The sequence below is a fragment of the Cynocephalus volans genome, chromosome 16 (assembly GCF_027409185.1).
Source record: "Cynocephalus volans isolate mCynVol1 chromosome 16, mCynVol1.pri, whole genome shotgun sequence".
Lineage (NCBI taxonomy): Eukaryota > Metazoa > Chordata > Mammalia > Dermoptera > Cynocephalidae > Cynocephalus > Cynocephalus volans.
In genome coordinates, this window is record NC_084475.1 from 3,427,716 (window position 1) to 3,442,545 (window position 14,830).

Genomic DNA, 14,830 nt, shown 5'->3' on the forward strand with positions numbered 1-14,830 from the left:
CACTTGATTCCAGGGATAAAGACTCTGCTTCCTAGAAATCTTCCAAACGGTAGTGGTATTGGTTCAGTAACTTAGAAGTACACTCACACCTCTAACTTCCTCACTGTCCACTGACCCAAATTGACTTCATTCACTAGTAATAACATTTTAAAGTGCACGCCTACAATAACTTATGCATATTTATAGCAATAAATTAACCTTAGTATCCTCTACCTGTGTGAAGCCCAATTGGGATGAAGAAAGGATGAAGGGATGTTGTTTTCTAGTTGAGTGATAGTCAGTCTCAGAGTAGATATGGTAAGAACTTTGGACCCATGGACAGAACCATTCCATTTGAACTCTCCTGCTGGAGTCAGACAGAACTTATGTGCAAGATGCCTTCTCTTGTCATGATCTTCTCTGTGCTGGTGCTTATTCAAAGCAAACGAATTGGTGGAGTACTGATTGTGGTAGACGCGATACTTCCCTTCTTGACCCAATTTAAAATAATTGTTGATATTTCCTTTCATGACCACTTCCTTTTTGGTGCTCAACCGTGAAATTTCACCTTGAGAGTTGACTACCAGTACCTACCAAGAAAATAAAGACTCCATTATTCATGTCAAAGATATAAATTTTGGCCGATCAACTGTCTTTAAAAAATTCCAAATAAGATACATTTTATGACAACTTTTGAAGTTTAAACGCTAAAGCTAATTGTTTACAATTAAACAAGACAAGCCTGTAAAAAAAAAGAAAATTAACATTTACATTTATTAAGTACCTATTATACGTGAGACACTATTGAGTACTTTCACGTATTTCAAATTACACATGAAATTATATGTGTAAATCATTCACCTATTATTTCAAGTTTATAACATACATTTAAGGGAAAAAGGAGGGCATTATATGTACTATCCCCTAGAAAATATATTCCCCCAAATACTCTTTCTTCTGCTTCTTTTATCATTCCAGCTTTAATATAAAAGCCCATGGATACTCTAAAACAGTGTTTTCAAACAGCAGATCCCAATATCTTCGTGGAATATGATATCAATAGTGGGTCTTATTCAGTGTTTAAAAAAAATGAAATGTAATACAATAGATTAGACTAGAAGAGAAAATATCAGAGTGCCTCCCACATAGTAAGGTAAAATGCTATTTCAAGAAGCCAGGTTGCTAAGAAAAAATGTGTACCCTCAGTAGAGGGTCAAAGTAGACTCAAAGAGAAATTTGAAAGCCACTGCTTTAAAACAATTGCTGCGATGTTAAGAACAGAACGTTATATATTCTTGCAAATCTACCCTACAAATAATTCTCAAATCTGTGAGACAGAGTTGTGGTCATTGTTCTGTCACCACAGCTAGTTGGGGTGCAGAGATACTGAGTTCTAGCTTCAATCCTGTTGTGCACAGTCAGAGCTGGAATGCTGTGCTGTCCCCAGCACTGTACTCTGCTATCAAGGAGTAAGCCATATCCTTTAGCTGCAGGCTTACCTGAAATGATCACAACTAGAAGTGAGCATTAAATCACCTACAGCTCCATAATAAAGCCCACAAATAGCCCACTCATTACCGCATGTGAAAAAGAAGGGTTTATCTCTCTATTTATTTAATTTTTTTGGTGGCTGGCCGGTATGGGGATCTGAACCCAGGCTTTATCTCTTTAAAATGATATACACAATAAAACTGGTCATGTAGTAAGAAAGTATATCACCCATTTACAGCATTTCTATGCATGGACTGAAGTTTGGGAGTGCCACTATACTTATTAGAATATAAGCCTAATACTTTTTATCTTGTCACTCTTGGAAATGGAGAAAATACAATTCAAAAGTAGATCTAAAACTTTCCGCCCCTATTTTTAAGTTATAGTAATTAAAATTATTTCACATTCCAGACATTTTTATTTTAAACAGAAAGAACACACCTCCTTGCCCTCCTTAAATAATTTATTGGCTTCATGGGCTGCAGCGGCCACCTGCTGGCTCTTCATTTGACTAAGTTTGCTATCTGGATTCCGCAATCTGGTGATAATGCGAGTTGAGCCAGAAGCTCCTCTTCCAGCTCCAGGAGACTCACTGATCTCCCCATTAGACTTCTCCGATCTGAAATCACCTACATCAAATGAAAAAGCCACAAAATAATTGCTGACAATAAATAAATAATTATAATAATAAATCCTTATTTATCCAAAACTCATACTTGGTATATATTTAAGATCCAGAAAGTAAACACATAAAGCCCTTGAATAGCCAAAGCAAATATCATTAATTTTTAAGTATTTTTATTTATTCCAAAGAAAATTTCAGAACTTTACTGAGTCATTTATTATTTTAAAGAAAATTCAAACATGCCAGGTTATCTGTCTCAAAGCTCATCTACTAGGAAACAGGAGGGACTAACAAAAATTTATAAGTAACAAACACAGTGCAAAATACACACTAACAAAATGTTGCCTTATATATTCAATACAGATTTCTGTATTCAAAAAATATAATCAATTTTAGAAAGATTTCCACTGAAATTCTCTTTAAATATCTCTTTTAGTTTTGAGCTTATAAACATACATGCCAAATGAATTTTTCCCTACGGACTCTAATCTGTGTATGTTTATTAATGTAAAAATCAACCAAATTAGTTCTTTTTTAATATAATAAAAACTTTTCAATGTTTTTTGGTGGCTGGCCAGTGTATGGGGATCTGAACCTTTTTTTTTTTTTTTTTTTTAAAGTTGACCGGTAAGGGGATCTCAACCCTTGGCTTGGTGTTGTCAGCACCACGCTCAGCCAGTGAGCAAACCGGCCATCCCTATATAGGATCCGAACCCGTGGCCTTGGTGTTATCAGCACCGCACTCTACCGAGTGAGCCATGGGCCGGCCTGGGATCTGAACCTTTAACCTTGGTGTTGTAATACCATGTTCCGACCAACTGAGCTAAGCAGTCAGATAGCAACTTAAATTTTTAAAGAGATGGACTGAATTGCCCAGGAGAAATTTCTGCTTTATATACTCATGAATCTCACCTTGGCTGAAAAGTTCTATACATTCTAAAACTATTCCATCACTGTCCAATGAGATCTGATTTTTCTTTTTCTTTTTTTTTTTTTTTTGACCAGTAGGGGGATTGCAACGCTTGGCACGGTGTGGTCTGCACCACGCTCAGCCAGTGAGTGCACCAGCCATCCCTACATAGGATCAGAACCCGCGGCCTCAGTGCCACCTGTGCCACACTCTCCCAAGTGAGCCATGGGGCCGGCCCTGATTTTTCTTTTTTAATTTAAAGCTTTAAAAAATTAAGATGGTGAGGCACTGGCAAATGAAGGGACAGAAAATTTACAATATCATACAAAAGGACTTCAAAAAGTTCAAAGAAAAATGGAATGAAATGATAAAAATAAAAAATATAAACTCGGGCCGAGCCCGTGGCGCACTCGGGAGAGTGCGGCGCTGGGAGCGCGGCGACGCTCCCGCCGCGGGTTCGGATCCTATATAAGAATGGCCGGTGCACTCACTGGCTGAGTGCAGGTCACGAAAAAGACAAAAAAAAAAAATATATATATATATATAAACTCTATTTCGCAACATAAGCTCCATCAAGTTCAAGACACTTTTGTAAGCAATGATTCCAGCCATTTACTCCATCCCTAATGAACTGACGGTCCTGGGAGTTTAACTATGTCAATGCAGTCTTTTTTACATTATTAACCAAAAAAAAAAATGGGTGCCCTATATATAAGGTTAGGAAACCAAAAGAAGTCAGAAGGAGCCAAATCAGGACTGTAAGGTGGATGTTTAATGATTTCCCATCAAAACTCTCGCAAAACTGCTCTCGTCTGACGACCAGGAATGAGCATTGCCATGGTGGAGGAAGACTCTCTAGTGAAGCTTTCCTGGTGAAGATTTTTCTGCTACAGCTTTGTTTAACTTTCTCAAAACACTCTCATAATAAGCAGATGTTATTGTTCTTTGGCTCTCCAGAAAGTCAACAAGCAAAATACCTTGAGCATCCCCCAAAATTGTTGCCAGGACCTTTGCTCTTGATCTGTTTGCTTCTGTTTTGACTAGAGCACCCCTCCTCTTGGTAGCCATTGCTTTGACTGAGAGTTGTCTTCAGCATCATACTGGTAAAGCCATGTCTCATCTCCTGTTACAATTCTTTAAAGAAACGCTTCAGAATCTTGACCCCACTTGTTCATATTTCCATTGAAAGCTCTGTTCTTGTCTGCAGCTGATCTGGGTACAAGTTTTGGTATCCACGAAGCAGAAAGTTTGCTCAACTCAAAATTTTCAGTCAGAATTGCATAAGCTGAACCAGCTGAGATGTCTATGGTGTTGGCTATTATTTCTGCTGTTAACGGTAGCTCTTCTTCAATTAGGGCACAAACAAGATTAATTATTTCCTTGCAAATTGATGTGGAGGGTCTCCTGCTGCAGGCTTCATCTTCAACATAGTACCATCCCTTCTTAAAACGAGTTATCCATTTGTAAACTGCTGATTTCTTTGGGGCATCGTCACCATAAACTTTTCATAAAGCATTAATGATTTCACCATTCTTCCAGCCAAGCTATACCCAAAATTTTGTGTCTATTCTTGCTTAAATTTTAGCAGAATTCATGTTGCTCTGAAAGGGGCTCTTTTCAAACTGATGTTTTATCCTTCTTAGTGCCTCACACTAGATCATGTTCAGACATGTTGTAGCAAGATAGTATGATTTTGGTCCAAAAAAATTTTTGCAATCCATGCATAGTTTTTTCATAATACATATTTTCCATGAACTTTTTGAAGACCTCTAATATATTATAAAGATAGCATTCTAAGTAAGTAAAGAAAAAAATACGATTGGGAAAACTGGCTATGCATTTTGGAAAAATAAAATAAAAGTTAAGACGATTTATAAACATCTGTTAATTTTATCTGTTCCACATCCCTTCTTGCCTTTAAGAAGATGCTTTCCCCCCACGTTAATCATATAATTCTGCCAAGGCTGCAAACCAAGTATCTTGCCATTTTGGGGTGAGCAACAGAGCACACCACTAGCTGGCCACAGTGACCGTCCCAGGACTGGCTAGTGGCCCAATCCGCTCAGCATCCTACTCCAATTTTTTCAATCTGGAGATGGAAAAAGGGTCTTTGATTTTTGTATTAGTGAACAGGAAGGGTGTAAATTAGGGGTTGCCTACTTTTACTCCCACAACATGGAGAAAACTATCAATAACAGGAAACAATAAAGCCCATCACAGAGAAGAAGAGAAAATATGAGAGGAGAAAATTGAGAGAAAGACAGTGATAATCCCATCTGGCTTCCTGGATCCAATAATGCACCTGAGGCTGTTGCCAACTCTGGGCTTCCTAATTTTATGAGCCAATAATATTCACTTTTTATCCTGAGCAAGTTTGATGAATTTCTATCAAAACCAGTTAAGTTCTAAAAAGTCTAGTAGAGTATTTTAAGATTTTGACTCCAAAACATGGCACTGATTAAATCAAGACAGAGTGGGGGTACTGAGTATCTTGCCATCCCAGGCTGGACAGCTAGTCACCTTTGATGTGTGGTACAAAGCAGTTGGTTAGAATATCAATTTTCTCCTAGGTCTCAGATCATGAGTCTACCCATGATGGAGTTCTATGCCAAGATGTTGCCCTGTGGTGGCTACTTCTTGGGACCATCTATAAAGTCCTATAATAAAGACTTTATAGACACGACTTGGTCTATGCTGGATTTCTTGAAAGCAGAAAGGGAATGGAACAGCACTTTTTAAAAGAAACCCCTCAGTTTAGAGCCAACAATCCAATATTAGTTAGAGTCAATCCCTTGCCTTTAACTAAGTTTCTGGCAAATAAGGGAAAGGAGAAAATTCATCCCCAGTGGTAAGGCCTGAAGGAGCAGAGAAAGGCAGTATGGCTGAGAATAGAGGTCCTTACTGAACACCCTCTGCCCAAAGGCCAAATTCCTCCTATTAAAAAGGAGTGAATCACTGCAACGCAGCTCAGTGGAAGAATACAGATCTACCCAAGCCTCTACAGCTAACTATTAATGATGCCAGGAGGCAGAAACCTAGATAGACTCTATCACCTGAGGGTTAGGGCTATTGGCCTACTAAGCAGACAAACTGGGATTAAGAGGATTCACCTTCAGGGACCCTGACAAGTTACTGAGCATTAGGAACTAGCTGTGTGCCCAGGAATCTGTAAGGGAGTGCTATTGCCAGAAAAAAAACTCCAAACCTGCCAAATTAGGAAGTATGACTGTTCAATCCTACATCAATCCCCAGCAATCCATCCCCAATTGCAGCCAGCAGGAACTAGGATGCTAAAACAGAATGGCCTCCAGAAGGGGATCTTTTCATAAGCTTCTCACCTCTCATCCATAGCCATCTTCCGAGAAAACCAATGGCATCCAGATTTATCAAAGAACACCCTCCACTATCAGGATAACGAGTGTTATAGGCAGTTAAATTCATAATTTGGCTCATGGATTGTGAAATCAAGATAAGCCACACTCAGACCTGTCAAAATCAATGCATAACACACAGAAATCCTAGATTCGGGTCTAGATAAAATTACAATTACCAGATGTAATTGTGAGAAAGAGGTTTTTGGAAAAAGTTTTCAGTTGCAGGTGAGATCTTTGCATTATTTTAGGCAGAGGCATTTTTTAATTGTATGTATGAAAACAAATGTGAGTATACATGTATGTGCTGAGCTACCAAAGGGTGGAATTATGGATATTTACTATATTCTATCTTTGCAGCATCCCTCTTTCTTTGGAAAACCACTCCTACCCCACTCCAATCATATACTTTTGCTGGAGGCATCAATCATAATACCTTGCCTGCCCTGGCCACAGGGGAGAGAACAATATGCTGCAAGACAGTCCACTTAAATTTCTTCCTCAAGAAGTTTTGATTTGGAGCAGGAGTAGGGCCCTTGCCTTTGGGTCACAGACCTTGGAAAGATATGAATACAAACTGCTGGTGCCATCTTCCCTGCCACTTGGAAAAAGCCTGTCTATGTTAGAATGATGTTAACACACAAACATATGTAAATTCAAAAGGTGAGAGAAAGAGAGCAAGACAGAAAGAGTTTTAATATTTGGGGGTCCAGTTATGCCTGATGGTGGCTTGGACTTCCCAATTATACGAGCTAATTAAATTCTCTCTTCATTTAGCTAGTTTAAGCTGGTTTGGTCACTTGAAATTTAAAAAGTCCTAATTAAAACAGATCACCACCTCATACCACATACAAAGTTACATTCTAGATTGATTAAAAACAAAGTTATGGAAGTGTTATGAGAAATTACTGTAAAATATATGTATATAAGACACAAAATCCATAGAAACCCTAAAGAAAAAGACTGATAAATTTAGCTGTATATAAAATATAAACATTTCTGTATGACAATAGAAAGAGTTAAAAACAAGCAATTACTATATAAATATATGTATAAAATGAAGGATTCACAGTAAATTCAACAAAAAAAGAAAAGAAATTCAACCACATCAGTAAGCAGGGATATGCAACTTTTTAAATAAAAAAATTTTCACCACTGGCAATAATGTAAGAGGACTGATATTGAATTTAGGTGAGAGAATGGGGAAATAGATATGTACATAAATTATTGGTATAAATCCCTTTGGATGTACAATTAAGCAGTAGCCATCATTATTTTTGAAATGTACCTACCATTTGACCAGCAATTCCAATTACTGTTTCTGTAATGCCAGAAATACACAACAAGTACACAAAGATATATGTTGCGGATGTTAAAAAGCACCGCTATTATAATAATAATAAAAAAACAGTTAACAGCCTAAATGTCCATTAATAGAGAAATAGTAAATGAATTATGTTTTATCCATATTGTGGAGTACCATGCAGCAGTTAAAAAAGTATAAATTCAATTTATAATATGAAAAGATTCCCTTTACGTGTTAGTGAAAAAAGCAAGATGCAGACTAAAACATGCAGAATGATCCCAATTATGTAAAAAAAAAAAAAAGAAAGAAAAAAAAGAAAAGAAAAGAAAGAACATACAGGGAGAAAGATCTTACATGTTGCACACCAAACTGTTGATGGTGGTTACCTTTGGGGCAGGGTTATGAAAAGGGTCTTCTGTTTTTTTTCCTGTGTGCTTTTGTTAAACAATGAGTGCAAGTGCTACTTGTGTTTCAAGAAAAAGAAAAAGAAAAATCTTCCCACCCTCACCAAACTTTTATTTAAAAAATTAAAAACTTGAGGGGGAAAAAAAAAAAGCTTCCTTTAATGGATGAAGTGTTTTCTTACCTATCTCTTCTTGAACAGAGACAGGTGTAAGGGATTCTCTTTCTCCATTTTCTGGATCATCAGCTGCCTTAGCAGATTCACTCTGGGAAGAATTTAGGTCACTGCTGCTGTTACTGTTTTCCAGATTAGGCTGGATGGAGGTAGTGGTAGCACTAGTGTTACTGCTGTCACATGTCTTGTTAGGTTCTTCTAGAAAAACAGAATAACTGATATTTAAATGGAAATCACATAAAAAATAACTAATTGTCAGAAAAGGCATTTAATTGTTTTAGAATTCCATTACAAAGCAAAGCTGTTCATGTATGAATAATGCAATGTATGAAAAGAAATTGGTAAGCAACATCCTATGAGTTATTTTTTAAGTCTCCCAGTTTATTAACTCCCTGACTCTTATCATCTTAGTCTACGATATGAGGCAGACAATCTTTCAGATCCCCCAGAGCTGAAGAATAACCAAGTTTTGCTGCAACAATATCTCAAAATCTGAGAAAAAAATTCTTACTTTTCAAAAAGTATTCAAACAGTATTAGAAATAGAATTAAACAGGCTTGTTTATCTCTAAGGTTTTCTGCTTGATTCTATGCCCCAAGATTAACTGGAAGGTAACGCCTAAATGTGATTGTTAACTTTCAAGGATAATTTAATAGTATCACTAAGAGTACAGTTCCTAAAAGTGCATCAAAATTAACACTATCATGAACTGAAAGCCTAAATCTTCTATGGTAGTTCAGAAATTAAGAGTCTCCCTCTGTGTTGTTCATTTTTGCCACTTATTAAGATACTCTTTAAATCTCCTAAAGTAAAAGTGGCTGATAGTATATCACAGTGACCACCTCTAACATATGAGGAGCTCCCAAAAATTTCTTTGGAAAAAAGAACCCAACAACCTGATAGAAATATGGGAAAATACATGAATAGTCACAAAAGAAATGAAAATGGCCTTTAAGCACATGGAAATATGCTCACTTTAATTCTAACAGGAGAAATGCGAAGTAAAACTATATTGACAAACTACTTCTCAGCACAAATCCAAGTCTCACAATACACTCAGGTGGAGAAGCAGTGGGTTAGCAGGCACCCCACACATTGCTGTGGGAGTGCAAAATGAGGCAAGGTGGATAAAAGGGAACTGACAATATCTGAAAAAATTATATATGCATTTACTCTTACCCTAGCAATCCCATGTCTAGAAATCTATCCCAAAATATACTAGCAAAATACTAAATTACTTATCTACAGAGCTATTCACTGAAGCATTATCTAGAATGGCAAAAGACCAGAAACAAAATGCCCATCAATAGGGTATTGGTTGAATAAGAGATGGTGTGCACAGTGAAATATGCACCACAGCAAGGATCAAGAATAATCACTAATTCATATACGAAATGACCTCCAAGATTAAATGTAGAAAGAAAGGTAAACAACAGTACTCACAGTATGCTAACTCTGTGTCAGAAGGGGAGGAAAATATGATTTTACGAACATTATTTGCTTTTATTTATAGAAAACAAAACCAGAAAAACACTGGAAGAATAACCAAAAACTAACAAGAATGGCTACCCATAAGGGAAGGGGAAGAAGACATGGCTACCTAGAGAAGGAAGAATGGAAGTAAAAATTCTCTGAACATATCTAGTTACATAGTTTTGGCTTTGTAATAATGCAAATGTTTTATTATATTTTTTTTTAAATGAAGTTTTTCTGGTCAAGATGGTGGAATAGACAGTCCCCAGCATCACTCTCTCCCACAAATCAACCAATTTACAACTATAAAAAAGCAACAACAGCCAAGCTGGGGCTGCTGGAGCTCAGGGGAAGAGGAGGAGAGACCTACGGAATGCATGAAGGTGGGAGAAGCCATGATGAGAGAAAGAAGAAACTGCTCTGACCGTTTCGTGCTGTGGCCAGTTTAAGGCTGGAGCTGCTGAGCACATGGAGCAGGAGCCGGCAAAACCTGCAGCTGTGCCCTTCGAATGAAGTTGTTTGGAGGTGGCACGGGAGAAGAGGGACGTGGTGGCCCCCAGGCCAGCAAGAACACTAACAGAGTTCCTGTGGACCCACGTAGGAGTGAGGAGCCACAACAACTGAAAAAAAGGAGCCACTCAGAGACTGGTGAGTCATCTCAAGGGACTGGCGCACGGCCTGTCCCATGGGAAGTGTTTGCAGCACAGGCGGTGGGGGAGATGGGCCCACTGGGGGAATGCTGGGGCACAGCAAGGACAGCTGACTGGCACCTCAATCAGCAAAGGACCACTCAGAGGAGACTGGTCAGGAATACAGAATTGCATCGGGTGCAGTTTGATGAAAAGACTCAGGCCCAGATCAGAGTTTCTACATGACCTAGGTGCACCAGCTCTCTGGAGAGCCGGAAGTACCTAAAAGTCAACCTGAGCTGCACAAAAAACTTCCCTAGGGGATCAGCAGCAAAGCAGCAATTTAGCTAAACCACACAGCTCAAGTACTGGTCCCCACAGGAAGTTTCCCCATTTTAGAAGTAAGCAAAGGACAAAAAATTAGTTCTGGCCCAGGCACACCACCAGCACCTCAGGGCCCACCTGGGGACCTGAGGCATGAATCCAAGGACTGGACCCCTCCCCCCACAACCAGGTATACTGCCAGTGCCAAGGGACATGCCAAAGACATTACCTCCATGTAGGTGGCATACCACAGCCACCACAATAACCATGGCTGCCGCAAAAGCCACAAGATGCCACAATAACCACACAGATGGTCCTCCAGCCACTGGAGTGCACTGACACAAGGAGAGTCACCAGCAGAGACCAAAGAAAAGAAGAGGATGTCTTTCTCCATGAAGCCCATTCCAGAGTGACAGAAGAAGCATGTGCTCTACGATAATACTGGGGGACCTGAACACACCTCTCAGTATTGGACAGATCATCTAGGCAACAAATCAACAGAGTAAACATTACTCTTTCAGAAGGAGAGAAAAAATCTAGGGTAATTAGAGGGGGAGCGGGAGGGAGAGGGGGATGGGAAGAGATTGGACAAGGGGCATACAGAATAAGTACGATTTGTAACAATATATATGCTAGTAATATTGATTTAAGCAACACATGTCCTTGAACCCCCAAAATATGTATAATCAATTATGATTCAATAAAAATTAAAATAAAAAATATTAAAAATTAAAAGAAATGCAGTCTCTAAAAATTGAAAACAAACTGATACTAACTGTATATCAAGTTGTGCATAACCACACAGAGTAAAAAAATGATTTCAAATGAGTTTGGAAAACAGTAGCTTAACTGTATCCTTAGTAGAAATATAGAATAAGGACAAATAAAGAGCTGCAAAAAAGTCTTAAGTGTCATTCAGTAGTCTTACTATCAGCAGTAATACTGGTATTATAAAAATACTACTACATATAAAAACATTTGTTATTAATGCACATTAGGATAAATTCTGTATCAGGATACAGCAAATGCATAATTGAGTTACTGTTGTTAAGAACTAAGGTTTTCAGGGCTGGCCGTGTAGCTCAGCTGGTTAGAGCACAGCCTTGTAACATCAAGGTCCAAGGGTTCGGATCCCCATACTGGCCAACTGCCAAAAAAAAAAAAAGAAAAAAGACCTAAGGCTTTCGGTGTAAGGCAAAAGAGTACAAGTGTGAAAACAAAGAAACTATGTGATCCTCAGTCTGAACTTAAAATACCAATATAAACTGATGATACTTTTATTTTCAAAAATATTTATTTCCTAACACTACCCACCAAAAAAGCCTAGAGGCAGTGAAATCCAAAAAGCATTAGGTACCCCTGGGCCCAGACTGTGGTCTCTAAATATCATTCCCCACTAAAAGGAACCAGGACTTCTTAGAGGAAAGAATGATTCCAAGAAGGGAGTAGGAAATGTGTAACGTAAGCCTTTTATTCTGCCAAGAAGTAATGAAACTTATCAAAAGCTATCAAAGACTAATGGGGTCATGACAAATGGACTTAACAGCCAACAGGAAGGGGCTCCTGCTGGTAAATAGAAGTAAAATGAATAACTACAACTGACTGGAACAACCTGAATATATAAAGACCCATGAGTTCAAACTGACACTTAAAAAAGGAGAGAAAGCCACATCCCTTTCTCCAAAAGTCCATAACTCATGAATTACCAATGAAGGTAATTGGGACATCAGCTCCTGATTCTGAAAATTAGAATTTAAGAGAAATAATTAAGCATTTATTCTACCACTCCTGCTTTAAATATATTTCAGGATATTCAAATGTCCTTAGTTAATGCGGGAAAACTACAGAAGAATTCCAGTTAAAAAAAAGTACAGAAAAAAAGTGATAGAATTAGAATCTCCACATTATAGCTTCCAAATAGATCACTGATTCTGGAAAGATTGTCAATGCATGAGAGGTTTACAGAGAATCTTACAATCTCACCACCTGAACTCACAGATCAATCTTAGCATTTCTAATGGTATAACAACTAGACATAATGAGCCTTTTGATGTGATATGATATCAAGTACTCAGCACATTGCTGATGAAGTATTCTTGTCAAAACCAGTTGAAACTGAACCCAATCAAGCTTTTAGAACAAATTAAACACCATAAGGAAAGAAACAGACAAATCCTGAACGTGGGACATTCCATAGGAGGACAGACTAGGATTCTTCAACAAGTGGACAGCGTGTGAAAAAAAAGTCAGGGAAGGAGTCAGTGCTCTAGACTGAGAGACCCAAGAGATGTAAAACCATAAGTCATGTTATGTGTGGACCTTATCTGAAGTTACTCCAACACACCAAATGTTGAAAAAAAAGAAAAAAAGGACATTTTTAAGTGAGGAAATATGAATATAAACTGGATATTAGATGATACTAAGAAATTGTCAATTTTATTAAAATGACAACAGCACTGTAATTATGTAAGAAAATGTCCATATTCTTTAATTCTTTAGAGAAGTATGTAGGATTGATGTGTCATAACGTCTGAGAGTTGTTTAAAATACCTCAGTAGGAAACAACCCAGATACACATCAACAGGAAAAGAGATAAACTGAGGTATAGTTATGCAGAGCAATATTATAATGCTATTAATACAAAAGAACTCCAGCAACATACATATTAGTAATGTAAAATGAAGTGAAAAAATTAAGTTTCAAAAAGTTACATTTAACACAATACCCTTGCTATAAAGTTAAAAACAACTAGAACAGAAATACATAGTTTTTATCAAATCATATGGAACTCAATGAAGCAGGAGTATGTAGATTATACAACACTTTAACTTCCAGTATCAACAGCCTAAATTCTACTGGCTTTTCCCTTAAAAAAAGGAAAGAAGATATTAGTGAACGCAGGATTCAGAAATGACAGTCACTTCAGTTAGGGGAGAGGCAAGGGGATGAGACTGGGGAGATGGTTAGATGTAGGTCAGTTTAAAAGACTCACTTTTTGTTTTTGGGTAATAGGTTCTTAGGTGTTTATTTCATTATTGAAGATAAATTATACACGGCAGATGGAAATGGCAAATTTAAAAGCTGACAGCTATAGAATAGTGATACAGTCAACTTAGATTGGAAAAATGCATATGTCTGGAAGAAAAGAAAATACATCAAGTTCCTTACTAATCATTCCTTTTACAGATACAGCAGATCTAGATTTGCAAAGTGCAATATTCCTAATTTGTAATTGTCTAAAAATCATCTTCTGAAATAATAAAATCTTGTATAGATACAGCTCCTCATGGCTGTTCAAAGTTCAGAATACATTTTCTCGTGAAAATCTAAGATAAAGTGATTAAGTTCTGGACCAGCCCACAAAATCTTTTTTAGCTCATAATATACCCCAAGTATGGATTTAACTCAGAAAAAAAATTCTGGGGTAGGAACTTGAGAAGTTCTAGCTATAAGAAGGGTCTTCAAAAAGTTCATGGAAAGATTCATATTATCTTTTAATTCTATTTTCCACTTTTTTTTTTTTTTGGCTGGCTGGTACAAAGAGCAAACTCTAGACCTTGGTATTATCAGCACCATGCACTAACCAAGTGAGCTAACCAGCCAGCTTCCACTAACTTTTTGCAGTACCCTCATAAGGAACACAGCACCTTAAAGTACTGTATATAAAGTTCTCTATGCTATTAGGGAGATATGGTATGTCATAAAAGAAAAGCCAATCACCTACCCAGGTATTCTAAGAAATTGTAAGAAAACCCACTGAAAGGAAACTGAGTTCAGATTCCATCCACTTGAACTTTCAAGGTGTGAATGAGTGAAGGACTATCGCAAGCTCCATTTCAGTTTAGAATACTGATATTGCTTTTTAGAAATAATTATTCTAGACCTCTTCACTTTATTAGGCTTTAGGATTAAGGTAATCTCAAGCATTTGCTTCAAAACACTACAAAGAAGGTAACGCCTCACATTTTAATCCTCACATCCAAATGCTCTAGACCATAGCAAATATTATAGGTTTTGGTATTTACCATATTATTTTCAGTGGACATGACAGACTCTGTAAATGAATAACAACAGGAAAGTTTCTGTAGTTAATCCCCATACTTAAATTATATACAGACCTTGACCTCAACTTCTTCTCAACACAA

At 37.5% G+C, this 14,830-nt stretch overlaps 1 protein-coding gene across 6 annotated transcripts in view; it reads right to left on the minus strand.

The window, feature by feature from the left end:
- BPTF (bromodomain PHD finger transcription factor) overlaps positions 1–14,830 on the minus strand; it is a 137,274-nt gene that overhangs the window by 65,027 nt on the left and 57,417 nt on the right. For 5 of the 6 annotated variants that reach the window (XM_063080310.1, XM_063080314.1, XM_063080311.1 and 2 more), the window contains exons 6-8: positions 8,269–8,457; positions 1,912–2,099; positions 214–569 (exon numbers count right to left, since the gene is read on the minus strand). In XM_063080310.1, the coding sequence (XP_062936380.1) occupies positions 214–569; positions 1,912–2,099; positions 8,269–8,457 (733 nt within the window). The remainder of the gene's footprint in view (positions 1–213; positions 570–1,911; positions 2,100–8,268; positions 8,458–14,830) is intronic. The other variant, XM_063080312.1, reaches the window with a different exon arrangement.